Source organism: Hylobates moloch, unplaced genomic scaffold (assembly GCF_009828535.3).
Source record: "Hylobates moloch isolate HMO894 unplaced genomic scaffold, HMol_V3 SCAFFOLD_9, whole genome shotgun sequence".
Lineage (NCBI taxonomy): Eukaryota > Metazoa > Chordata > Mammalia > Primates > Hylobatidae > Hylobates > Hylobates moloch.
The window spans coordinates 29,004,383-29,032,000 of NW_026652284.1; the positions used below are offsets into that span (position 1 = coordinate 29,004,383).

The 27,618-nt window shown below is 39.1% G+C and overlaps 1 protein-coding gene across 16 annotated transcripts in view; it reads left to right on the top strand.

Moving 5' to 3' along the window:
* The window catches only part of EYA1 (EYA transcriptional coactivator and phosphatase 1), a 329,028-nt gene that overhangs the window by 176,415 nt on the left and 124,995 nt on the right, over window positions 1–27,618 (top strand). For 15 of the 16 annotated variants that reach the window (XR_009214881.1, XM_058444189.1, XM_058444185.1 and 12 more), the window contains one exon: window positions 14,697–14,774. Coding sequence is in view for 14 of the 16 variants with exons in the window: in XM_058444189.1 (XP_058300172.1) it covers window positions 14,697–14,774 (78 nt within the window). In the remaining 2 variants the exon portion in view is untranslated. Of the gene's footprint in view, window positions 1–14,696; window positions 14,775–19,317; window positions 19,560–27,618 lie in introns of those variants that run through there. The other variant, XM_058444191.1, reaches the window with a different exon arrangement.

Here is a 27,618-nt window from a genome sequence, read left to right on the forward strand (position 1 = left end):
GGTCACACTTTTCTTGACTTTAAGAACCAAATTATAGCAGCCAAGCAACACTGTTGGCATTTGTTGGGGGCTCCATTGGAATAGTAATGACCAAATCTGAGAGTTGAGAACATGCCTGGGATGTTTTAGGGTCAGCAAGGAGTCCAGTGTGGCTGGAGGAGAGAGAATGGCTGGGAGTAAAAGAGGTTAAGTCAGAGGAGTAGAGGGGTGGCACGTGTGAGCCTTGTAGGGTGGCAGATAGGCTCTAGCCTCTCACCTGCAGCTAACTGTATCTTTCATAATAAGAATAGGAACTCCAGTGCTGATTGCCTGCAACTAGGCTCAGGGTTTCTAGAGCTAGGCTTGCTGATAACTAAGGTCTAGATGTAGACAGCTTTTCCCTACTTCCAATTGCTAACAGCACAGAGAATCACAGTTCTGTGGCATCTCTCTGCTGGTTGGGCCAGAACTTTGGTATGAGCAGAAATATATGTCCCTGAGAACATCCAATTTTCTGAGAGAAACCTCTGCTTCCCTCCTGGGAGATATGTGAACCTTAGTGAATGGTAGTATTTAGGCGAATTCATATGCCTTTGGTCATAGATTCCCTGCTTTTAAGTAATTCCTGATTTCTTATGCTATCCAAGTATGCCTTGGTGTGAGCAGTATATAAATAAAGTGGGGTCTGTTACATTTCTTCTCACCTTGCTAACTTGGAGTAAGGGTCAAGAGTAATTCATTCTCCTCTCTTTTACTGTAAGCATACAATATGATAGAAAAAAATACATACATATTACAAATTTTCCATTTTTGCTTCGGGTAGGAAAAAAATTATATGTCAGTGACTGTCAAATATTGCCTATACTATAGTAGAGAGAAAGCAAGTCTTCAAAGTTTATCAAGGGTTTATGTTAACGTTTAGGACCCACAATTTATAAGTGAGAGCTTATTATGATTATGTTCATGGTAATTTGCTAGTTTTACAGATTTGGGTTTTTTTTTTTCCATGCCTCCAGTATCCCATTACACCAAAAAGTATGTTTATGTACTCCTCATAATACAAACTGGGAACTTTTTTCTTAACATTGTAACATGAATCAAAATCTATGATGCTTACCCATTTTATCATTATATTTATTACTAATGGGATTTTAAGTGGAAAGAATCCTTTTTGTCGAAATGAAGAATATGAACTGCATTGACTAAGTTTTTGAGTACATCATATGCCCTCTACATACATTTATTCTCAAAACAATCTTTAGGCACTTTGGGAGGCTCAGGTGGGCAGATCACGAGGTCAGGAGATCAAGACCATCCTGGCTAACACAGTGAAACCCCCTCTCTACTAAAAATACAAAAAATTAGCTGGGCGAGGCGGTGGGTGCCTGTAGTCCCAGCTACTCAGGAGGCTGAGGTAGGAGAATGGTGTGAACCCAGGAGGCAGAGCTTGCAGTGAGCCAGATCGTGCCACTGCATTCCAGCCTGGGCAACAGAGTGAGACTCTATCTCAAAATAAATAAATAAATAAATAAATAAACAAAACAATCTTTAGGATAACTTTTAGGCACCTCATTTTAGAGGGTTTAAGTGACTAGTCTGTGTATACATTGTGTTACTGTGTTGCAGAAGAGATACAAAGGCCTATCAGGCTGACTTCAAAGCCACATTCTTTACGCTTTAAAACATGGACTCCCCAGTAGCAATGCTTAGGTCACTAGCCAAAAAGCTGAGTTCTTGCAGAAATAGTTTATTTTCCCTAAGAAGTGTTTATGTTACCTTATCTAAGATTGTGGCCAAGATGAAAGATATACAACATTCATTTATATGTGTGTTTCACCTAGAAGAGTTTCTAAGTTTCTCGAAGCGGGGACACAAGTGTTCACTCTAGTGTCCTTAGCATCTAATGGGACGATTGGCAATAAAGCCAAATAAAAAAATTTGTTAAATAAATGCCTCCTATTACTAAGTATATAATATACATGAATGATCATAAGAGCATTCATTAAGCTTACAATGCATTGACAGATTCAGTAAGTTATCTAGAGCCTGTTTTTCAAATTCTTGAAATTGATCATTTCACAGACAGTTCATATAGTTGCTATAGGCTGTCCATCCACAGAACATCCACAGTCAACATTGTTGCCAGTTTTGAATTTGATCTATAGTGACTGACTTGCTTTTGACCCATAGTAAATAATTGTTTCATAAATAGAAACTTCAACTGTTAGTATGTTAGTAGTGAAGAAGCAACTTCCACATAGTCCAAGAAACAACTGAATGATATAAGGATAAGGACGTTAGTACACTTAGGGTTAGTGTGTAGATGGTAAGCTGGTAAAGGAATAATTGGAAGTAAACATTTTGAAGGTGGGGAAAATTGCAGGAAGAAGGATATATATGTGTATATATATATGTATATATATATATACACTGCAGTAAAAAAAAGTTATATGTGTGTGTGTATGTGTGTATATATGTAGTATATCTGTACTGTATATCCACAATTACATCGTTAATTTGAGAACTATTTATTAAGTGATTCTATCTAGAAATATACCAAAGTCAATTCTGGCCAAAGAGAAGTTCACTATTAAATGTGATTTACCACCATACTTTAAGATAAGGACTATATTCTGCAGAGGAGGAGGACATCTAATCATGACTGAAGTGATTGTGGATTGTGGGGACGCACGCTGGTGATGCTTAACCTGAGTCCTGAAGAAGAGATAGGAGAATATTGAGTGCCATGCCAGGAAGAGAGAGAGAGCTTGAGCTTTATAGCTGTGATGAAGACATTCCGAATGGCAGAAGAGTGAGTGTGTGTGTGTTTGCGTGTGCACATGTGCACGCGTGTGTGTGTGTTTGTGTGTGTGTGTGTGTAAGATGAGGAGCATGCACAGAGATGGGGTTTAGACACCAAAGATGATGATGAAGGGCTCCAGATATGAAGTTCAAGAATTTGGATTCAACTGTACAGGAGCTGTGGGAGCAGAAGGCTTGTGAGTTGGAAAGTGATATGATTGGGTTTGTGTTTTAGAAATGCACTTAGGGAGTATTTTGAAACTGTATTCAAGGGGTAGTGGGCACTAAGAAGGGACCCCAGGTGAGAAGAAATGAAGGCATTTTATCTGAAATCATGCACTTATTTACATATTATTATCTTTTTCTGAACAAATCTGATACTTGCCTTAAAGACAGTAATGTGGAAAATGAGTAATATTAGAAATACAGGAAGAATTGCATGCTTGTGAGAGCTGTTTTGTAGTCAGACTTACCTAAACTAAAAAAACACAATCACAATTCTGCTGTTTATTCACAGCAACTAACATAAGCATTTTGAGAACAGAGCAGGGAGCCAAGAAAGAGTCCTGAAGCCTGCCTGCCTCTGTTTGAAGCTCTGCCACGTACTAGTTACCAAGCGTGATGATGAATACTTACTTAACTGCTCTATGCCTCTGCTTCCTGGTCTGTAAAATGAAGATGATAATACTACATGCCTGTAGTGTTGCTACAACTGTTAGATGAGTTGGTAAAGTGCTTAGAACAGAATCTGCCTCCTAGAAAATGCTTAATGTCCACTGGCTATTATTATGTGTTACTTCTGAGCCTCTGCCTTCTTTGCTGTAGAATGGCATTGCCGCTTCATCATAGGTGCTATGACAGTTAGTCTATCCAAAATACTAAGTGCAGTTACTGATATCTACTACATGCTCAAAACATAACAGCTATTATTAAATAATGTTTTATTTTAAAAAAGAAACATATCTTCTGGGCCTGGCTACTGTACTGTGTCCAGGTGAGGAAAGGATATATTCTCCTCCTTTTGGATCCTGCATATCAAGCACGGCCTTTGCAGGTATTTGGAGTACTTGAGGTACTTAGTCATTACTTGTTCCATTAATACTCAGTGTGGGTAGGGTTTATGTCTGGGTGCTCCTGTGAGTTGGTGAAGGATGGGAAAACATATGATCTGAGATGTACATTTAGTAGATTGATTGCCTTTTAGGCAACTAAGCCATTTTCCCACATTGATATGATTGAGGTTGTGAGTCTGAGCCAGCTCATCTGCTTCCAATCTTCATGCACTAGTTTATTTTACCACCCGCTAATTTGCAACATACACTGATATACTTTTATTCAGTGCCCTGGTATTCTTAGACCTTCTTATTGCTGTGCCATTCACTGATTGTCCAAATCTATATCAAAGGAATGATTAAGGATGATAAAACCATATTCAGAAAACACTGGGCTTTTTGGCTGATTTACAAAAGATATGGCAATTAAAGAAACGTGAAACTGTGTGATCATGGACTATTTATTTAACATTTGAAGCTGCAGTTTCCTCATCTATGAAATTACACAATAATAATAAATATAAAGTTGCCATGAGGAGCAAACAACCTATTGCTTGTGAAGTGCTTAGCACAATGTATGGCATATAGTACATAGTGCTCAATAATTATAAACTACATTTAAAATTATTACTCCTCCATTCTAAAAGTCTACTTTAATATTGCCTGTGTCATAAACTGAGAACGTTGTATTGCTGTCTGCATTTTTTTTATTGGTACAATCTTTTCATACTGTTGTGCCATGCTGCCATTATTATAATAAGCTAAAAATATTTCAATCTCACTTTGCTTTCTGAATATAATATGTATCTGTTGAAAGTCATCGAATGACACATTTAAGATTTGTACATTTAATTATATAAAAATTTTACTTTAAAAAGAGTCAAAAATAAATATGGACTCTAGTTAATGATATGAATGCTGAAGTGTTTAGGGGAAGTGTATTATATCTGCAACTTACTTTAAAATAAACATAAGATGGTTTTTTGAAGGATGGACACAGGAAAGTAAATATAGTAACACGCTAATTGTAGAGCCCAGGTGATAGGTTTATAGGTGTTCACTGTGTAATTCTTCCAACTTTCCTGAATGTATGATAAATTTTATAGCGTAATATTGGAGAAAAAACGAATCTAATATTTATTTAGTTTTTACTGTATACAAATAAACTCTGCCAGATTCTAGAAGAAATATGAAGAGGTATATGGTACTGCCCTTGTGTGAAAGTTGATTTATGCCAGTTGGGCCATTTTAGTTATATCCAACTGTGCTAGTTTATTTTCTGTTGCTTATAACAGAATACTTGAAACAAGATAATTTATAAAGAAAAGAAATTTATTTCTTACAGTTATGAAGGCTAAGTCCAAGGTCAAGGGCCTGTATCTGGTGAGGGCCTTCTTGCTAGTGGGGACTCTCTATAGAGTTCCAAGGTGGCACAGAGTGTCACATGGGGAGGCCATGGAGCATGCTAACATGCTAGTTCAAGTTCCTCTTCCTCTTCTCCTGATAAACCATTTTCCCTCTCCTGATAAACCATTAATCCATGAACACACCAGTTTCCCTCTCCTGATAAACCATTAATCCGTGAACCCATTATTCCACGAATGGATTAATACATTCATGAGGGTGGAACACTTGTGATCCAATTACCTTTTAAAGTTCCCACCTTTCAATACTGACACATTGGGGATTAAGTTTCAAAATTTGTTTTGGAGGGAATAAGTACTCAAACCATAGCACCAACTAAATCAGTTGAAGGAGTAGGGGGAGAAAGCACTTGGGGAATATAGCACCAGTTCCAAGAGCTGAATTTTCTTCAAGCCCAGCTGCTGAAATGGCCTGCTGTAACCTTCAAACCAATTTACCTAGTAACTAGTGAGACAACCTGCCATGACTCCATGACGAATTTTACCTACTGCCACCAGTCACCAGTCAGAGGTTGGCAGCCTCCCAAAGCTTCTCTAGTGCCAATGAGCTTTTCAAAACAAAATGTAACATTTCTCTTTCTAATAAAACCTCCTTCTCTTGGTTCTTAGGACATACTGAAGACCATCCTGCTCTCTGTATATGTTCTGAATTGCAATTCTGTGATTTTCAAACAAAATATTTAATTTAGATATTTATCTCTCTCTTTTATGATGACTATGACACCTGTCTTAAGGAGCTCACAGGCTGGTTAAGGAAGCTAAGACTTTTTAAACATTTAGAAAAACTAAAAGGTAATATACCAAATAAATTATGGAGACTAGGATTTTCAGCCTGTGGCTTACACTTCCTCAGTAGTTGGAGGGCAAGTACCAAAGGTCCACAAATTCAGAAGGTTTGTCTGTAGGGTGAGGAAATTAACAGGCCACATATATATTTAACTCTTTCACATATGGACATTCTGTTATGTTTATTAAAATACACATTTTTTATCTACAAAATCACAGTAGGTTTTTGTCATACACTTTGGGTTCTGAAATGTTTTGGTGTTAGAGGGCTTCATTCTCAAGAAGGTTAGAAGCCATGGATCTGAACAAAAGTGCTCTCAGAGTACAGAAGAAAGAGCTCTTCAGCTTGCTAAGGTCTGGCCCAGCTTCAAGGAGGAGATGGAATCTGAGCTGAGTATTGGGAAATGGGTAGAATTTGAATAGGTGGAGAAGAGATGGAATGCATTCTAAATGAAGAAACAATACAAACAAAGGTAGGATAGTTTGGGAGACTGTGAGGAGACCAGTTTAGCTGAAGAAGGAATTGATAGTAGATAAGGTTGGAAGGATCAGTTGGAGCCAAACTGTGGAGGACCCCGAATAGTAAGCTAAGGAATTTGGACTTCATCCTGGAGGCGGTAGAGAAGCCACTGAATATTCTGAACAAGGGGCTGATACGGTGGAAGTGTTTTAGGTGTTAATCTGGCAGCAGTTGCAAGGATAGATTGGATTGGGGGAGAGATGAGCATTAGTATGGAGGCTCATGTAATCTTCTCAGATTGCATGTGTTAGGAAACTGAGCTAGTGTGGAAGAATGAGTTGCAAAACAAAAAGGAACATGGAGTTGTAAAAGACGTTACAAAGGAGCAGTTGTGATTTACCATATATTATTTCTTTTACAAAAAATTTAAATTAGTCTAGGTCACCCCGTAAGTAATTGCACATGCTGCTATTGATATATGCTGTACTTTCCATGAATAGCAGGTTTTGAAATAGACTAATGTTCCTTTTTGGCCATGTATGCTCTTAAATTCAAGTTTAGTCTGGATGTGTTTATTTGGTTTTCATAAGATTGTACCAGGTGTACCATTGAAGAGCTAATGTTTTTTCCTGCCCTCCTTTAAGATAAAGAAGATGACCTTAACTTTACTTTTTGGAGAGATAATGATCATATGCTATATAGCCAATCCAAACATAAAGGAATGTCTTGTTTTCTAAATGGGAATTAACTAAAGAAAACACATTTAGTTCATGGATATATGTACTTTTAGATGAAGCAGAAATAATCAAATGGGTACTTGTAGTATTGAATCAATCATGCATTTAGAGTGAGATGTCAACTATATAAATTTAGCAATGTTGCTTTTTTCCACTTTCATATTTTATGCAACAATTTTATTCTCTTCACATGTCCCTCGCTGCCCCTTTTTAAATCATTTGACACAGTTTCTGAAAACACATTTCTATTTCTGCTTCATGGTTTGAGAAAGAGACTCATTAAATCTGTGAGTGATACTGTCATTGAATCCAACCCGTAACATAACATTACATGGTTTTGCTTTTGCAATCCTCTGCAGCATAATTGTGTTGCTTTATAAAGGGTCCTGTTAAGGCTTATTTGCAGCAATACCCAACATTTGCCTTTGTGGGTCATGTCCCATGAATTATTACAAATTTATGGTAATTTATTTACCTTTCTTTTTACTGATTCAGGCGGGATCCTCTCTAAACATACAAAAATTTCAGTAATTGACAGTTTATGCTAATGTGTCTTCTCCAAATAGTACACTTTTCAAAATAACATAACTGACACGTGTCCTGTAAATGAGACACTTTGCAAAGCCTGCATATCAGTAGACTGAGTAATGATTTGGGCGGAATGAACTGTCACCTTGTTTTTAGCATAAACAGTGTTTTGAATTGTCCTGTGCAATGTGCCTAGTAGTATGAAGTCAGTTGTAACCTGTTTTTTAAGTCAATTTATCTTTATCCATTCCCTCAATAAATACTGAGTTCCAACTGCAAGCCAAACATTGGGCTAAGTCCTGTAGAGATACAATCACGTAAACTACAAAAAAAAATGTAGCTGAGTTTTTTTGGTCTTAGAGGATCTTTTTAGGTCATGAAGCAGTTTATTATATATTGAAATGCATAAGACTTGCCAATATAAAATGAGGTAGAAGAGGACATATATTCTAAAGGAGTCACAAACACAGACATAGTTCAAAGAATAAGAAACCACCCCTGAGTACTAGATCAGAGAAAACCTAAGGAAACAGGTGGGATTTCAGTTGAACCTTGAAGAAACTGTGGGATTTAGTCACGTGTAAAATTTGTAGAATATTCAATGTCGGAGGGAAGGGTACCACAAAGCTGTAGATTCGAGGAAGCATTAAACGTCTTAGGAGGCCAGTTGGTTTAAATGATGTCCAATGTATGGATATATGGCTGTTTATCTATAAATGGGGATAATAGTGCCACACAGGAAAGTTGGGACAATTAGATGAGATTGTGTATTTTTCAGTACTCTTGTATTCTTGCAAATTACTATTTGTTATGCAAATAAAAAGTGTATGAAAGAAATAAAATGAAAAGTAAAGCAAAGAAAATAAGAAAAGTTCTGTGTCAGAGTATGGGGGGCCTTAAATACATGATTAGAGATTGGGAACTTAATTCAGAAGAAAGTAGAGAACCTGCTGAAGACCCCAGAGCCAGGAGTGACTCACGCACATCTAAATTATGAAAAGATAAATATTTGTTTCCAAAGCAGGGAGAGTAGAGGCTGAAAGTCCTATTTGCTAACTTTCATAAGAGAAGAGGCAGAAGGTAATTAGGATAGTGGCTGTGAAATTAGAAAGAGACACTTGTAAAATGTTAGAGTGGTGGAACTTATAGAGTGTGGCCAGGACAGAAATGATTGTGAGAGAAAATGCAGACAAGAAGGAAGTGGAATTTTAGAACCACAGAGTAGTCAAAGGAAGAAAACCTGGAGAAAAAGAAATACATGGGGGAGAAGAGAACTATTGCTATGTTATATTGAACAATGATAAAAAAAAAATGTCAAAGAATAAGGCTCATTCTATACAATTGAGGCAAGTTAGGATTAAGAAGAGTTTGAACTGGGCAATTGGGAAAGTCTCCTTGGTAAAATAGGTTAAACCTTGCTCAAGGAAAGGAAACTTTCATTGAAATTAATCCATGGAAAACTGGGAAATGTTGCAGGAAGACGAAGGATTTAATGCAGCATCAACATTCTTTAGAAAATAGTTGGTGTGGAAGGGAAATAGTTGGTGTGGAAGGGCCAAAGATGGTGAAGGATGAGGTATGTCTCTGGAGCTTAAGGAACATGGAAAAAACTCAGTGGAAACTGTTTCAGACAGTTGTCAAGAGATGGAAAAGGGGGTCTGGCAAGCAACAGGGTGACTCAAAAGAATAAAGACAGAATGCAATTAAGCGGACTTGGCCAGCATGTATGGCACCTGTTCTGCTATACTCATCCATCTGGAACAGCAGCAGAACAGTGAACAATGAGAGATTGCCCATCCTGAGATTAAAATTTGGCAAAAAAAGATGCTAGGAGAAATGAGACCACACAGCATCCTAGGATGGGAGCTAGGCGTGACTGGCTCTGGGTTTCAGGCGAGGCAAGGGAGGCTGTGAAGCAGGAGTGGGAGAACAGATAGGGATTTGGAAAGATGGCTTGTTCTGATGAGAAGTAATAGCAACTAAGTGAATGAATGAGGTAAAAGGTGATATTTCAAGGAGGTAATGCAATTCCAGGCATGGGTGCAGCTGAACATTGTAATAACCAATATGGAATGAAGGTAAGTCTTGTTGAAGTAGAAGAGATGTAGGAATCATAAAGAGTGGGAGAGGGATGGTAAACTGAGTTTTTGAAGTCCCTGCATAATATAGTAGGAAACAAAACTAAAAGGAAGATTGAGTTTGTGCCAAGCAAAGACAAGCTGTGCTTACTGTAACAGTTTGAGAAAAGTTGTGAGATGAGCTTAAGTGCTGCTGGGGAGGGCCTGCAGCTCACCAAGGCTGCTGCCTTCCCTGTGTGTTGCGGCATGAATTATTTGTAACATACAGGCTGGCTCCTAGTCCAGCAGGCAGTACTGTCCTTTGTGGGTGACCTTGCTTTATTAAAACAGCCCACTTAATTTATGGTGAAAAATATAACTAATCAAATGGACGAAATATTTGTTTCTTCTGAATGGTCTGTCATCTCCTGCAGATGCAGAAGTCTTCTGTATGACTGGAACCTTCAAGGTATAACCAGAAGTTGCTTGATAAGCATGGAATCATGGTATGATGGGTTAGTGGCATGATCTTGATAGCTAATGTCACCGAGCTCCAATGGTCTGATAGATCCACACTGAAACTTATGATGAAGGAAGATGGTTTTCTCATTTTTATGGGCCAGCCTCCCCTAAAAAATGCCAGAAAAAGATGGCCACATTTTCTCCTGGAATTATTGATCACAATTGTCATGTAAACCATTCTCCTTCTATTAGCCTGTTTCTTCAGAAAGTATACACTGCCTTTTAATGACCAAAACATAAGTTTTCTTCATATAATCACAATTTGGTCCTGCCTTCTTGAGTTATTTCCAAGTTACCTTGATTTAATCTTGGCTCTCTTGAAGTGTGGCCTCGTGGCTGATCTTGGACACATCCCTTCACTTCGGATTCTTCTAACTTTCTTTTAAAGGGGAAGCTTAACTTTAATGTGAAGTTCATGATACATTTGGACCCAGTTATCTGTATCTTAAGAAAGATTTTGATTTGTCATAAAGAGACACTGTAGTGATAGAGTGACTATAAAAGCATGGGCCCTGGACCTAGCACAGTGTGGAATGATTTAGAAGCATTTATCTTTTTTTATTCTCACCTGAGTATTCACCCACACTTACAGATGAGGAAGCTGAGGCATACAGAAGTTGACCAACTTCCAGATTGATGCTGTTAGATGCAAAGCTAGATTGAAATTCAACTGATAGTTCCAAAGCTGGTGCTTTTAACTGTTGTATATTGTTCCTAGTATTACTCCCTAGGAGAAAGGAGGAAGGCATTCAGCCCAACAGAGAATATTGCTACTGCTACTTTTAATGATGATGATGAATATAGTTTTAGCTCCTACTTTATATCAGGTACTTTATGTACATTTTTATGAATTCTTATTCCTGTAATATAGATATAATTTTAAAACATTTGTATATGGAGATAATTAAGATCAAGAAGATTAAATCACTTTTAGAAAGTCTTATAGCAGGTAACTGGATTCTCTGACATCAAGACCAAAACTCAGTGGCATTGGTGGAGGGAAGATCATTTCATATCTAGAGAGTAGCAAGTTGCCTAGCATTGCTCAGGCCTGGAGTGCATGGCCAAGTGAAGGAGTTGGAGGAACAGGGAGATTTAAGGGATAAAAGGGAATTTTTGAATATTTGTAAAGGATGAATAGATTTTTAAGGATCAGAAGGAAGACTGGAAACTTAGAATGGTAGAAAAAGAGACTCGTGTGGGGGCAAAAGAGAACAAAAGTTGCTGTTTTCTAATAGACTGGAGTCACATAATGAATAGTATGGTGGAGATAAACTAATCCTAGTTATTTAGAGGTGAACAGATCATTCATAGTTTTTTCTTTTTAGATAGGTGGCTTAGATGGGATAGTTGTTCTCAGATGTTACAGTACCTTAAACCTCTAAGACCAAGAAAACTCAGTGTATTTAAATTCAAAGCGTTGGAGAGATGCTGTATTACATCATCTACAGTGTATTTATAAACGTGGTGGTGCTAGTGGGAATGGGATGGATAAAATTTTGGTGGCCAGAGATCATTCTTGTCTCTTTAACTCTCTGGTGGATGTATGTTTGGCTACAATAAAGCCAGAAGTAGTCTCTGTTTCTTTGGCTTTCATTCAGAAACTATTTTACATTACAATAAATCACCAGTCTTTAGCATCAGGTCCCTGGTGATCAAAGTATTCAATTACAGTACCTGATAAAATCATGAATATCCTGGTGGTTATTTTATGTACATCCTCTTCTCTTCAACAGTGAGCCTTTTAAAAAACTGGGTTCGTTGGGAAAAGGGAGTCTTTATTCCTTAGTGTATAGATGCGTATGTTTGAACAATGGTGAAAAGCAGTGTTATTGGGGCCTAAAAGAAAAGTATCCTCTTCCTTTCCTTTCTAATCTTTTTGCCTAGTTTTAATGGATTTCAAGTATAATTGAATGTGCCTCTTGGGAGTGAAGGCTACATTCGATTAAGCTAATCATATGGAGAATAGCTGGCGTCAATTTTAGGGGTACAGAAATAGGAGTGGTTTTGGTGTAGTCAAGCTTTCACAAAGTAGTTGCATCTACAGAATCTGTTGAATCATAGCCCTTAGATTTGACAAAGACTTGGAAGTAATCTTGATTGACATCTCACGCAGTGGAACAATTTTTTCTTCACATCTTTTCCTGACAGTTGGGCATGAAATTTCTACGTGAGAATTTCCAGCAAGTTCACTAGGCTAGGAGCCCTAAGACCATAGGAGGGCAGGGACTTCGCTTTCCACTTTAACCCCAGTGTGTGGCACTGTGCCCCAGCAGCCTTGTTGTGGAGTAGCTTGTACTATTGGGAAGTCCCACTTATTACCATTTCTTCAAGCTTTAGTCATGGGCCTTGGAGCCAAAAACATCCCAAATTAAATCTTATTTCTGCCCCTTACTGTGGGTCTTTGGGTGACTTCCTAACCCCTTTGGTTTTAATGTGTGCATGGGAAACAAGAAGACAATACTGACTAGGGAGTTTGTCTATTCTGAGAACTATTTGTAGAGTTGTTTAAAAGGATGAATTATAATGTCTATAAATAACTGACACATAGTAGGCACTTTACAGGACCTGTTTCCATGGCACCTAATTCTAATCTTTTGCTTAGTATGTTGTATTTGATTCTGACTTCAGAATCTTAGCGGTGATCTGTCTGGCAGAGAGTGAAATAGAACGATTGCTTTATGTGTGTATGGGGCATTATATTAGGTTTTTGTGTGTGTGTTTTTTTAAGGAAGTAAGGCATGAGGTGGACAGCTAAGTAAGAAACAGAAGCTGTGTGCTAGCAGTGGAATACTGCTTCTCCTGAAATGATGGCAGTTTAACGGTGATGAAAAGCAAAATCATTAGGTTGTCTGGTGTCATGGAGAGAGAAGGGAAATACAGGCTTATGTCAGAATTTTTAGCATCAACAAAGACTTCTAAACCCAAAACAACTGGCAGAAAAGTGAAAACTTCAGTTACAACTTTAGTTACACCATTGTTTGGTCTACATGAAAACAATCCAGCAGAGTGGTTTCCATTAGTTTCACTGTTGTTGTTGTTTTCCGAAGCTTGTTTAGAAGCCATCTGAATAATTATTTGTTTAAAAAGTGACTATCTGATGCATCTATTTATAATGCTTATTTTTAAACTACTCATTATGCATTAGGAGAATATTTGAAGATCCAGGAGTTATGTGAATTTGTCTTTTCCCTGGTGTTTATAACAGATTGGTGATGTTGAGAGAAGGAAAAGCTGCATTTTCTCCATCCTCTTTTCCCATTTCAAAATGAATTTGCTTTATAAGAGAGGCCTCCCCAAATATTCTCTCGTGGGAGCCTTTGTTTTAGGAAGCATGTTAATGATTTTTAGCTATCCCTTAAAATATTACTGCATTCTTTCTGAAAATCTGTTACTAAGAAATGAATACCTTCCACAAAGCAGGGTAGGCAAATTCTGATGATGGCACTTCACCAGTAGTTTCTAAGGAAAACAGCGATGCTACTTCTTCATTAAAAAAAAAATGTAAAACTAGAGAGAACAAAGGCAGATGTGCTGAAGTTGTTGGCTTGTCTGTTTGGTAGGGGAACAATAACAGTCACCATATCAGGGGAGTGGATTGCTTTAGAGAATCTATAGCATAAATCTAAAAGTTATCTCACAGCACAAAGGGACTTGACCAAAGATCATGTATGTATTTCACAAACTGTCTGCTATCAATACTGTTTTGAAATAGAAAACTTTGTTTCTGCTTCATTTAGATTCAGTATGTTTTTGGTACGAAGCATATGTGAAATATCGATGAACTGGCAGTCAGATATGGCTGGGTGGTAATGATGGCGCATTAAATCGAGCCCTCGGTTTTTTAGCCATGCTGGAGAACCCAGAAGGTGTGTGTGTGTGGTAGGGGGGACACTGCCCTTGAGCATCAGGAAGACCTGCTGCTGGCGACACCCACTTACTTCCTACTTCCCCACATCTTTCTGTTCTATCCTTTTGGCTCTGACCAAGTAACAGATTTTTCCACAACCCCAGGAAATGATTTTATATCACATCATGTAGATTTTGAGAGATAATTTATTTATCAGTAAGTAATTCAGTAAATATGTAAAGCAATGATGAATTTAATTACTTTTAAAGTGCTGCTTTTAAAGGGTAACTTGTGACAATAGATTGTTTCCTAAGGGGAAAGAACTTAATATGTGAATGTTTTTTAAAAGGAGTCTATTTATGCTTATGATTTATGTTAGTTAGGGAAAATGTTTTTTGAAATGATTTTCTTGTCATTACTCTGAATGTTATATCTTCTCTTCCATGTCTTTACAAATAACTATTAATTCAATATCGATGTATGTTGTTTATTTTTGTAGTTAAAACAGAGCCAATGAGCAGCAGTGAAACAACTTCAACGACAGCAGACGGGTCTTTAGACAATTTCTCAGGTTCAGGTAAGGAATAAATATTAGATTTTCACATCCACACCAAGCATTTTTTCTAGTTTATTCATGTAATGTCCCTGTGTCTATATATGTATGCATGTATATGTGTATATATGTGGGTATATATGTACTTATGTATATATACATATAAAATAGCTTTGCTCAGAGTCGCATATTACCAATTCTGTTTTTATTCATTGTGAAGAAGTGGTTGCTGAAATATTGGTATCTAATAAATGGGGTGAAAAGGGTTTTGTTCTCCTTTCTTCTACTAATTATATTTACTATGCTGGTAACTCCTCCCCCATTCTCTCTTAGATGTATTATTTTTCCAGGTCTTCAAATTTGGTTAGGCAAAATTTGGTGTTTTACACTTCTAAGCAGACTCGCCAAGCCATCTTGCTAAATAACTGTCATATCAACTATGGATCTAAATTAAATAGACTCTGTAAAGCAGCATTAAGTTCTTCGGTTAGTTTTTAATCTCTCTCACAATAATAAAACCTGCCTCCAATAAACAAAATATCCAAGTTTCACAAGTGTCATAATGAAATTACTGACAAGAAAGCGACTGTGATCATAAGGTGGTTGTGAGAATGTGATTATATATTTGCCAAGTCACCCAGCCCAGTTTGGAGTATTTCATTTAAAATTATTTATATCAGAGGTAATTCTTAGAATTTTGACTTTTTTTATATTGCCTGCTGTAATTTTAGCACCTCTCTGTTGGAAATGCTATAATTCCATGAAGTTGTGATTGATTTAATCAAGCTCTCTGGATCATTTCTTTAATACATACCACAACAAAAAGAAATTATAAATACAAAATGAAATGCAAACACACCACTTCGATACTAATGATACCAGGTGAAAGCAATAAAATATAACAAAGGGTGTAATATCCATTTGTTCTTTCCTAAAACATTTATTAGAATTTGACTTTTACCTGGCAATGTGGTTGGTGCCATGCTGACTTCATAGGTGTATGAAAATGGTCCTGGTGCAGGGCTTCGTGGGATGAACAAATGAACAGAACATCACAGTACAGTTTGATAATGCAGAGGGAAGCCCAGAGAGCCCAAAGAACACCCAGGAAGGGACCTAGTGGAGACCAGGTTGGGGTGGGGTGATCAGGGAAGGTGTCATGGAGTAGATACTCAGTCTTAAAAAATGAGTAGGAAAAAAGCACTGGGAGAGAGATGCTGGACAAATGGACACTCCGTGAAAGGAGACAGCAGCACAGAGGGCGTGGATCTTTGAGGAACTGTTAATGGTTCAGGGTTCCTGGTGTGTGTACAGTGTGAGCAAGGGCATGTTGCAGAGGGAGGCAGGGGCCAGAGTCTAAAGAGGCTTGTGTGAGCTTCATGGAATTTGTGTTTTCTGCTGTGTGCAATGCGAGGCATCAAAGGAAGGGGGTCGCATGATCATATTCATAGGACAGAATTATGGCCACCATGGCAGGATGAATTAGGGGCAGGTGAGCTGAAGTGGAAAAATCAGTGAGAGATTTTTTTTGTATTAATTTGAGCAAGAAATATTGAGGACCTGAAATAAAACACTGGCAATGGGTATGGGAAGGTGATGGATTTGGTGCATTTCATTTATGAAGTAGAATTTATAGTCATCAGTCACCAATGGGTATAGGGGTAAGTGAGGCAGAGAAAGAAGTTAAGAGCCAGGAAATGCAAGAGGAGCATGGTTGACAAAGGAAGACAGGAACCTCAGTTTTGGGCATGTTGACCGTGAGGCAGCATCTACCTGCAGATGCCAAGTATATTAGGGTTTGGAGCTCAGGGGAGATTTGGCATGGGAAATTTAAAGTGTACAGGGAGCTAAAGCTAGTGGGCTAAACAAGTTTGAAGACAGAACTCACGGAAAGTTAATATATATGACATGGGCAGAGGATCAAATGAAAACAGGTAAATCGGGATAAAGCAACAGTTTTGGCCAGGCATGGTGGTTCACACGTGTAATCCTAGCACTTTGGGATGCAGAGGCAGGAGAATCATTTGAGCCCAGGAGTTGGAGGCCAGCCTGGACAACATAGGGAGATCTGTCTCTACAAAAAATAATTTTTTAAAAATTAGCTGGGTATGGTGGCATGTGCCTGTGATCCCAGCTACTAAGGAGGCTGAGACTGGAAGATCACTTGAGCCCAGGAGTTCAAGGTTGCAGTGAGCTGTGATTGCACCACTGCACTTCAGCCTGGGCAGCAGATTGAGACTCTGTCTCAAAACAAAAAAACAAAACAAAAAAGCAAGAGTGTTGAACCGGAAGCAAACACAGGGAAGAATTCTAAGGAAACACTGTCAACAATGTGGATCTGTACACAGCTCTAGAGAATTATTTTTAAAACGTGTCTTGAGAAAATGTTAACTATATTAAGAGGAAAAGCAAGTTATGGAAGTGTCATATTTTCAGTATAATCACAGTTTTGCTTTCTTAAAAAGGCATCTGTATGTACATATATGGGCCTGTGTATATAGGTCTAAAAATTAACAGTGATTCTCTCTGGATGGTGGAATATAATTTGAATATTATTCCTTCTGCTTTTGTCTTATTTTCAAAATTTTTACATTTATATGTATATATAAATATATATATATAAAACATTTATACTTTTAAAAAGTAATACTTTTAAAGTCCAAGTTAAAAATCACGTGCTACAAAGAGATAATCTTTTTGAAAATATCTATGGAAAATAGTATTGCACACTATCACTGTTTTTCCTGATTTTGATAACTGTACTGTGGTAAAAGAATTCTTTGTTTTTAAGAAATACACATAGAAATATATATGTGTATATATGTGTGTGTGTGTGTGTGTGTGTGTGTGTGTGTGTGTGTGTATTTATTTAGAGACAGAGTCTCACTCTGTTGCCCAGGCTGGAGTGCTGTGGTGTGATCTTGGCTCATTGCAACCTCTGCCTCCTGGGTTCAAGTGATTCTCCTGCTTCAGCCTCCTGAGTAGCTGGGACTACAGGCATGTGCCACCATGCCCAGATAATTTTTGAATTTTTAGTAGAGATGGGGTTTCACCATGTTGGCCAGGATGATGTCAATCTCTTGACCTCGTAATCCACTTACCTCGGCCCCCCAAAGTGCTGGGATTACAGGTGTGAGCCACCGCACCCGGCCAGAAATATTTATAAGTAAAAAGACATCATACACAAAACTCCAACAGAATGTGAGGTATATATGTGTATGCATTCACACACACACACACACACACACACACACACACACACACACACACACCACACACACACACACACACACACACACACACACACACACACACACACAAGAAATCAAGGATAAAGCTAATAACATGTTGGAGAATTTGGCTGAAGGATATCTGGGAAGTTTTTGTGCTGTTCTTGCAACTTTTCTGCAAGTTTCAAATTATGTCAAAATTTAAAATAAAAAAATTACAAGCATCAACGGGTTAGCCTGTAGCAGTTTCAGTAGATGGGTGAACTTTATCCTTGTCCCTGATGGACTACAGGACGAACTTCTGTGTCTCCAGCATAGCCCTTAGCAGATAGTATGTGCTCCTAAAGTTTATTGAATGAATGGATGATTTCATGAATAATGTGGGGGAGTGAAGATGAGGAAAAGAAAAATGTCTTTCAAGTACATAGTGCTAAAAAGAAGGGAAGGAAAGGAAATTCATTAGAGAGAGGGATGGCATTTAGGAGGTCAGGGTGGTTTCATACTGCTGACACAAACTCAACAGAGGCAGAGGTTAGAGGTATGAGCAAGTACAGGGATAATTGATAGAGGAAAGCCCCTGATGGGACAGCAATAGCACAAATCCAAAACAGAAGCAGATCAAGCTAGAAAAGGAATAAGTTTTCCACTGAAACATTGGGGAAGATGCAAGACGAAGTGGTGCAGATGAATTTGAAGTGGACAAGGTGGCAGTATGTTGAGGGAGTTCCTATCCGATTCTTCAGTTCAGACCCTCCAACGGCTCCCATTCATCTCTGTGGGTAAAAGCCAAATCCTTAAAAAGGCCACAAGCCCTATCATCGTCTGCCTCAGAGACTGTCTGACCTTGTTTCCTGCCCCCCTTGCTTACTGCTCTTCCTCCCACGTGGTAGACGTGCTCCCCACATAGTGCCTTTTTTGCTGGCAGTCCCTTCGCTGTATAGCTGCCTTACTCTCCCTAACTTCGTCTGTGTTCAAATCTCACCTCATCGAGGCCCACCCTGACCACTTGACTCAGTGCAGCTCTCTTGTTCTACTTCTGTTCTACCAGGCCGGGTTCCTCCCCACTCTTTCCCGCCAGTAATTATGAGCTTTTTGCAAATGCTGTCATTTTCTTGTGCATTATGTTTAGTGTTGGACTCTCACCCCACCAAAACATAAGCTTGTGTTGGCAGGGATTCTGTCTCGTTTGGTTCACTTCTATGTCCCTGACATCTAAAACAGTACCTGCCACATATTAGGCACTCATATATTTGCCGAATATGTGCCACGTATTTGAATTAAAGAAAACATGAATGAATGAATGATGGCTTCTACTTTTTCCTCCAGAGTGACTCAAAATAAGAGTATCGATAGGCATGTGGGCCTGAAGAGTTGGAGAAGACTGAAATTGATGTAGTGGATGCTGGGGAAGTCTGAGGCTGCCTAGAAACAGAGAAGAGGTTGGACAGTAGAGCTGAAGGTTGAACAAGGCTGGAGCTAACGAACATGGGCCTGTATGGTAGAGTGATATTTCTCTACAAGGGCTTAGGAGACCACATAAAAAGATGCTGGGCTTGATCGAGGGTCAAGGGTTTGCCAGGTAGAGCATGAGAGAATATGAAATTAAGAAAATGGAGAGTATCAGTAAAGGAATGGTTTAAAATAATTTTTCGTGTATTCAAGGCAGGTAGAAAGAAGAAGGTAGGGGCTAATACCGTGAGAAAAGATAGGGATGTCAGGGGTTCTTCATCTCTTGATGAGGTTGGAGAACACATGAAATGAGAACAAAGGAATGAAAATTCTAGACAGAAATGATATTCCTTACTTAAACTCAGTGAGGCCTTCACCACATGCCTCTGTAGTTAGTTCTGCACCTTTCATCACTACTTATGGGATTAATTCTCAGTCTCTGTCTTCTTGCTAAACTGTAGCCCTATGAGAACAGAGATTCTGTTTGTATTATTCAGTTACAGTCCTGGTGGTCTTCATGGTATCAAGCATATAGGAGATGCTCAGTAAATGTTTGCTAAGGAAATTAATGCATTGATCAATGTGATTATGGCTTGAGACCATGGAGTGGGGAAAAGGGGCCAGGGTGTGGTCTTGAGCTTGATGACTGAAGTAGAAGGCCAGGGTTGAGGCCTAGACAGACTGAGAAAAGCAGTGGATGCATAACCCAGGGTGATGTTGGGGCTTGTAGGGAGACATCACCAAATCCTAAAGTTTTTGATAAATGTAGGCAGTGTCCAGGATGTGGGTCATTCATGGAAATGTTGAAGATCTGTCATCAACCCCAGAGAAAAAAAGATTTTATGGGACAGTAGAAAACCAATGGTTTGGAAGAAGCAACAATGAAAATATGTTTTCAGGTTTTTGTGACATCTGGAATCTGAGAGACCAACCAGCCTCAACTTGGAAAAGATACACAGGAGAAGCGAGGGCCTTGGAGAAGGGCTTGGCTGAAGGTGAAGGGGTAGGTGGTGGAGAGGCTGAAACTGTAAAGGATCTTGTTTTCCATAGTTTGGTTCTCTGTGTTGAATACAGCGGAAAGAATCAGGAGAGCTGAGGGGGTTGGGTGAAGGCACAGGAAGCACAGAGCACCCTGGAATCGGTATTCTCTTGTTTTACATTTTCTTTTCTCTCTCTTTTATAAATGATGAAAGAGACAAAAATCAACATACTGGAATGGCTATGAACAGGGCTTAGGGTTTGTAAAAGGAAGAAGTTTCTAAGCCTTTAACTCCAAGCTGTCCTTTACATCTGTGGCCACCACTCCTACTTTCTTCTCCACAATGGCTTAAAAATTCACATGAACTTGTTCAGGCGCTGTGGCTCACACATATAATCCCAGTACTTTGGGAGGCCGAGGCAGATAGATCACGGGGTCAGGAGGTCAAGACCATCCTGGCTAACATGGTGAAACCCCATCTCTACTAAAAATACAAAAAATTAGCCAGGCATGGTGGCGGGCACATGTAATCCCAGCTAATCAAGAGGCTAAGGCAGGAGAATTGCTTGAACCCGGGAGGTGGAGGTTGCAGTGAGCCAAGATGTGCCATCGCACTCTAGCCAGGGTGACAGGGTGAGACTCTGTCTCAAAACAAAACAAAACAAAAAAAAGAACTTAAAGATTCCCACCCTATTATTAGTGTCTTTTTTATTATTATTATACTTTAAGTTTTAGGGTACATGTGCACAATGTGCAGGTTTGTTACATATGTATCCATGTGCCATGTTGGTGTGCTGCACCCATTAACTCGTCATTTAGCATTAGGTATATCTCCTAATGCTGTCCCTCCCCCCTCCCCCCACCCCACAACAGTCCCCAGAGTGTGATGTTCCCCCTCCTGTGTCCATGAGTTCTCATTGTTCAATTCCCACTATGAGTGAGAACATGCGGTATTTGGTTTTTTGTCCTTGTGATAGTTTACTGAGAATGATGGTTTCCAGTTTCATCCATGTCCCTACAAAGGACATGATCATCATTTTTTATGGCTGCATAGTATTCCACGGTGTATATGTGCCACATTTTCTTAATCCAGTCTATCGTTGTTGGACATTTGGGTTAGTTCCAAGTCTTTGCTATTGTGAATAGTGCCGCAATAAACCTACGTGTGCATGTGTCTTTATAGCAGCATGATTTATAGTCCTTTGGGTATATACCCAGTAATGGGATGGCTGGGTCAAATGGTATTTCTAGTTCTAGATCCCTGAGGAATGGCCACACTGACTTCCACAATGGTTGAACTAGTTTACAGTCCCACCAACAGTGTAAAAGTGTTCCTATTTCTCCACATCCTCTCCAGCACCTGTTGTTTCCTGACTTTTTAATGATTGCCATTCTAACTGGTGTGAGATGATATCTCATTGTGGTTTTGATTTGCATTTCTCTGATGGCCAGTGATGATGAGCATTTTTTCATGTGTTTTTTGGCTGCATAAATGTCTTCTTTTGAGAAGTGTTTGTTCATGTCCTTTGCCCACTTTTTTATGGGGTCGTTTGTTTTTTTCTTGTAAATTTGTTTGAGTTCATTGTAGATTCTGGATATTAGCCCTTTGTCAGATGAGTGGGTTGCAAAAATTTTCTCCCATTTTGTAGGTTGCCTGTTCACTCTGATGGTAGTTCCTTTTGCTGTGCAGAAGCTCTTTAGTTTAATTAGATCCCATTTGTCAATTTTGGCTTTTGTTGCCATTGCTTTTGGTGTTTTAGACATGAAGTCCTTGCCCACACCTATATCCTGAATGGTATTGCCTAAGTTTTCTTCTAGGGTTTTTATGGTTTTAGGTCTAACCTGTAAGTCTTTAATCCATCTTGAATTAATTTTTGTATAAGGTGTAAGGAAGGGATCCAGTTTCAGCTTTCTACATATGGCTAGCCAGTTTTCCCAGCACCATTTATTAAATAGGGAATCCTTTTCCCATTGCTTGTTTTTGTCAGGTTTGTCAAAGATCAGATAGTTGTAGATATGCGGCATTATTTCTGAGGGCGCTGTTCTGATCCATTGATCTATGTCTCTGTTGTGGTACCAGTACCATGCTGTTTTGGTTACTGTAGCCTTGTAGTATAGTTTGAAGTCAGGTAGCGGTGATGCCTCCAGCTTTGTTCTTTTGGCTTAGGATTGACTTGGCGATGCCGGCTCTTTTTTGGTTCCATATGAACTTTAAAGTAGTTTTTTCCAATTCTGTGAAGAAAGTCATTGGTAGCTTGATGGGGATGGCATTGAATCTATAAATTACCTTGGGCAGTATGGCCATTTTCACGATATTGAGGAAAAAAAAAAAGGAACTTAAAGATTCCCACCCTATTATTAGTGTCTTAATAAAATAGACAGTGAGGATAAAGAAGAAATGGAGCCACTCTGATGTTGGTGATTGCTATCTCCACCTCTCTTTCAAGAAGCCCTAGCACCTGCAAGCCTTGAGGACACAGTGACCCACTCTTCCAGGGAAGCCCTCAGGGATCTTGGTGTGGGGAGAGTGAAAGAAAAGGGGAGGCCGGTTTTCCAAGGCATGTGGCTGAACTGAAAATTGCAGCATTGATTATCATGGTTTCCAAATATTGTAAAGTGATGCCCATTTACTCTTTATCAACAAAAAGCAATACTTTAATGATTTAAATTTTAAGAACAAGAGGGATTGCAAACAAAGTTTTTGATATCTTTGCAGCCTCTGCCATTTCTACAAAGCCTAAATTTGTTAAGTTATTAAGTAAAATGCTAGTTATGTCTGGTGATATTTGAAAATTGAAAATAGAAGCAGGAATGCTTCTGGAAGAGAAAAAATATTGTGTAACAAATATGGTTTCTCTATTTAATTGTTCATAAAAGGTATACCCTTCTAGGTCTGATTCATTCATTCAACAATTATTTATTGAGCACCTGCTGTATGCCAAGCAATGTTCTAGGCAGAGGGAATACAGCAGTGAAGTGGTAGACAGGGTCTCTGCCCTCATGGAGCTTTCATTCTTTGGGAGAGACAGATAATACATGGGTAAGTGTTAAGTGCTGGTGTACATAAATAGACAACTAAAAGTGCTAAGAAGAAAACAAAAGCTGATCAAAGAATTTGGTAAAGGAATGAATGGGAGTCTCTTTTAGAAGAGAGGGCATCTGAGCAGAGATCTTGGTGAAGGGCTAGAAATAAGTTTGGGTTCAATGAAATGTGATAGGAGGATAATGGAGGGCTTGGAGTTGAGGGTCGGGGGTTTGTGGCATGACTTAATTTATGTTTTTAAGAGGTCACTGTTTGATGTATGGAAGGTGCTTTATGGGGCGAAGGGTGAGGTGAGGGCACATGGAAGCAGGGAGACCAACATTTTTCCTGGCTCAGAAGAAAGATGACTGTGTTAGTTCACATCTTCCTAGAAGAGCCACCAAGGCAGGATTAACTGTGCCAGGATTTTGTTAAGGGAAAGGAGAGAGGGAAGGAAGGGAGGTTAAGTTAGGTGGGAGTGCAGTCTAAGGACATTTCAGCAAGGCCATCAGAGGAGCCCCAGCTCTCCCAGGAACAGGCCTGCCTTAGTATCCCTGGTGCATTGTCACCGGTGGGGTTAAGCCCTTTGAATATGTCCCCTCACCCCCGCCCTGCATGGCATGAATGGATTGCAGAGCTTAACAGCTCGGCCCTTGTTCAGCTTCATCCCCTGCAGCAGAAGAACCAGGAGGTGCATCTTCTGTTTGCCACGTTGGTGACTGAAACAGAGTGATAAATGAGAAGTGAGAAGCTGTGAGGTTTGGGGTATATTTTGATGGGAAAGCAGGCTGGACTTATGATAAAAGGGTGGGTGGGATGTGAGGGAAAGAGAAGAGTCAAAACTTACTTCTAGGCTTTTGACCTGATTGTCTGGCTGAATGGTGTTGACATGAAGGTGCCTGGGGGAGGAATGAACTGAGGACCTGCCAATTTCGAGAGTTCTGTTGCTCTTCCCAGTGCTCCCAAGATGGTGATTGTTATTCACTTTTGATTCTCCTCTCCCTTCCTACAAAAAGATTGGAGGAGATTCTTTCTATGTTGGACATAGAATAGAATAATTGAAACAGATGAAGAGATATTGGTTGTCCATATGTTCCCAAGGCTCTGTGGCATGTGTAATTTGGAGTTTTCTAAGGGTAAAATGACCGTTTAATTTACCTTGATAGATGATCTGGGGTCATTCCCTTTGTTTTAGGTGATTTTGGTCCTGTGAAATTAAAATTAATCTGAATTCCTGGGTTACTGTTTGGAAAGTGTAAAGTGTTTCATGCCATTACAGAAAAGGTACTTGAGGTATAAGATGGTAGATTTTTGACTACAGGCCACGCGGAGATTGTGCGAGCCACACAGGGGTTTGGATTTAAAGAAAGCCCAAAAGATATGACTTATTATATGGCCTTTGACATATTCAGTAATTTTAAGCACACCTAACTAGGTGAGTAGTTATAAGACAGCATTGTAGGTTCTTCACATTTATTTCATAAGGGATACTACTTACTCCAGTCTATATTGCCAAAGAACTAAATTAGGTTTATTATGTATGTTTATAAAAAAACTTAAAATAATTGAACCATTCTTCACATTATTGTGGTTTTAAACATCTACTTTGCTTATGACCTAATTCTCACATTCTTTTTAAACAAATAGTGTGTGTTGATTGCCTCTACCACATGCCAGGCCCTGTCAGGTGCTGAGGAAATAAGATAATAAGAATTCCCTGGCCCCAGAAGCCCATAGTTAGCAGAGGAAAGTAACCATCTATACACTACATACGCTAGTTATAATGCGATGTCGGGGGTGCTACATTGCCAAGGATTGCAATGTTCCAAGAAAGTACAGAGAAGGAAGATGTTATCCTAAAGGGAAAGTGATGACTTAGTCTCTATGGTGGAATGTCTGTCAGGCAGAGGAAAGAAGAGCTTTACAAGGAAGAAGAGTCTAGTGTGAACAACAACCAAATCAGACATAAAAGTACATGCCATGGATGGGCAGTTCTGAAGTCTGGGAGCCTAGATAACCTACCCAGGAGGGAGTTGAAGCTTGAATCTCTTTGTATTCTCTGCCAAGGAATTTGGAATTTATCCTAGGGATAATGTGCACTATTGAATGATTGTGAGCTAGAGAATGGATATGAAGAAGTTTCCATTTCAGAAAGAACATGGTGGTGGCAGTATTGAGAGTCAGAAGGCACAGGTGGCCATCTCTGAGTGGGACAAAGGGACAGTGACTCTGTAACTGTTGCAGTAGTCCAGGTGAGACATCATTATGAGGACCTAAACCAGGACAGGGATCCTGAGAGTATGGATGGAGTGTGCAGGACAGACCAACAGGCAATTCTGGATTGGGGGGAGGGGAGCCACCTGAGTCATGAAATAGAGGGGAAAACAAGATGGCTGTGAGGTTCTAATTTCCATGCAGGGGGCCGGAAGACAGTATGCTTTGGTGGGAAAAGTTAGGCAGACCTGGGTTCAGTTTGCTTAGATATGTTACTTTACTTCTATCAGCCCTTAGTTCCTCATATGTAAAATGGAAACAGAAAATCCAACCTTGAAGTACTTTGTGGGACAGAGGGTGATGCTGTCCCACTGAGCAGAGTTGAAAACACAGAAGGAAAAGACAAGTATGGAGTAAAAGGTGGTGGGAATCTGGGAAAATATCTCAGTCTTCATGACAGTCCTATGAGGTGTAGGTGGTATTACTGCCATCATTTTATAGGAGAACATATGGAGACATAGAGGGAATAACTTGACTAAGCCCACATAGAAGAAGTGGGATTTGAATCTGAGCTGAAATTCAATTCTGATTCCAGAACCTAGGCTTAATTCCCACGTTCTGCAGCCTCCTAAGTCTTTCATCATATATACACACACACATACTGTCCTTATCCTCTAAATCAAAGCCTCACAGGACTTCCTGTACTCTGTGTAGTAACCCATAACCCTGACATCTTTTATTCTGTTGTTTGTGAAAAAGAAAAAAGAAAAAAAATTGTTGGGTACAACCTATTGAGTTTATGAACTTTTCATGAGCCATGACCCACAATTCAAAAAACATAGACATAGAGCTAGGAAAGAGTAAATGGAGTTTCTGTGGCTTCCGTCAGTAAGTAGCATTGCATTTTTTTGTTGTTTGGTTTTTAACCAATTATTTTGAACTCTGTCCCAGGAAGAGATTATTTCTCCAGTAACTCTGCTGGGTAAGTCCATGTTACCCTTGGCCTGTTTCCTGTCTTAGAGGAGCAGAAGAGGTTTTAGTTGCAGATGACCTGGGCAAGTGGTAGTGCTCATAGTCCAAGGGTTCTCTCACTAATCCCTCTCTTCTATAAACTGCAGTCTTTAACTGGCCATCCCATTATGTGTCACCCTTCCCACGTGTATCAGACAGAACTAGTCTTTGTACCTTCGCACCTGCAGCATCTAGCACAGCACCTGGAACAGAGTAGTGGCTCAGTATGTGCCAGATGATGGGGTATACCGGCTGGGCCGGCTTGCCATCTCTTAGTACAGATGCTGTCTCTGCCAAGCGGCCAGCCAGACGTTTCAAGTCTGGGAGCTTGCAAGGGTGGTGCTAATCTAGAGCCACTGTTCCTGGGCAGGCCTTGTTTGTTTTACAAGGAAAAGATTACTCATCGATTTGAAGACTCTAGTCCAATTCTACCATTGTCATCCCAAACACAAGCTGGAAAACAAAATTTGAGAAACATTAATGTACCAGTGTGACAATGGGAAGACTATATATGAAACTTTGAGTACATGGAACCTCCTGAAAGGATTTTAGTGTAGAATAGAATTAATAAATAATAGAGCCTCCGAAGATAGTAATTATTGGTAGAAGAATAAAATAAACATTATATCTTATAATAATTGTCCCCAAGGAATATGCATCTTAGCCCGATAGAAATTAGGGAATTGGAGGAAAAAAATACGTACATGTATACCCACAAATGTAAATATGTGTGGATATATATGTATGTATATATACACACATATATGTAGATTTCTATATATGTAGATTGACTCTGTTTACAATGAAAGAAGCTGAAACCGCCATTTTCAGGACTTTGTTAACATAGGTTTTTGCTTCTTTAGTTCAAAATTAGAGTACAAGAACATTTGCTTGGACTTTAGTGCATTATTTAATCAAGTAAACGTGCTTAAGAAGAAAAGTTCTGCTTGAATGCTTAAATAC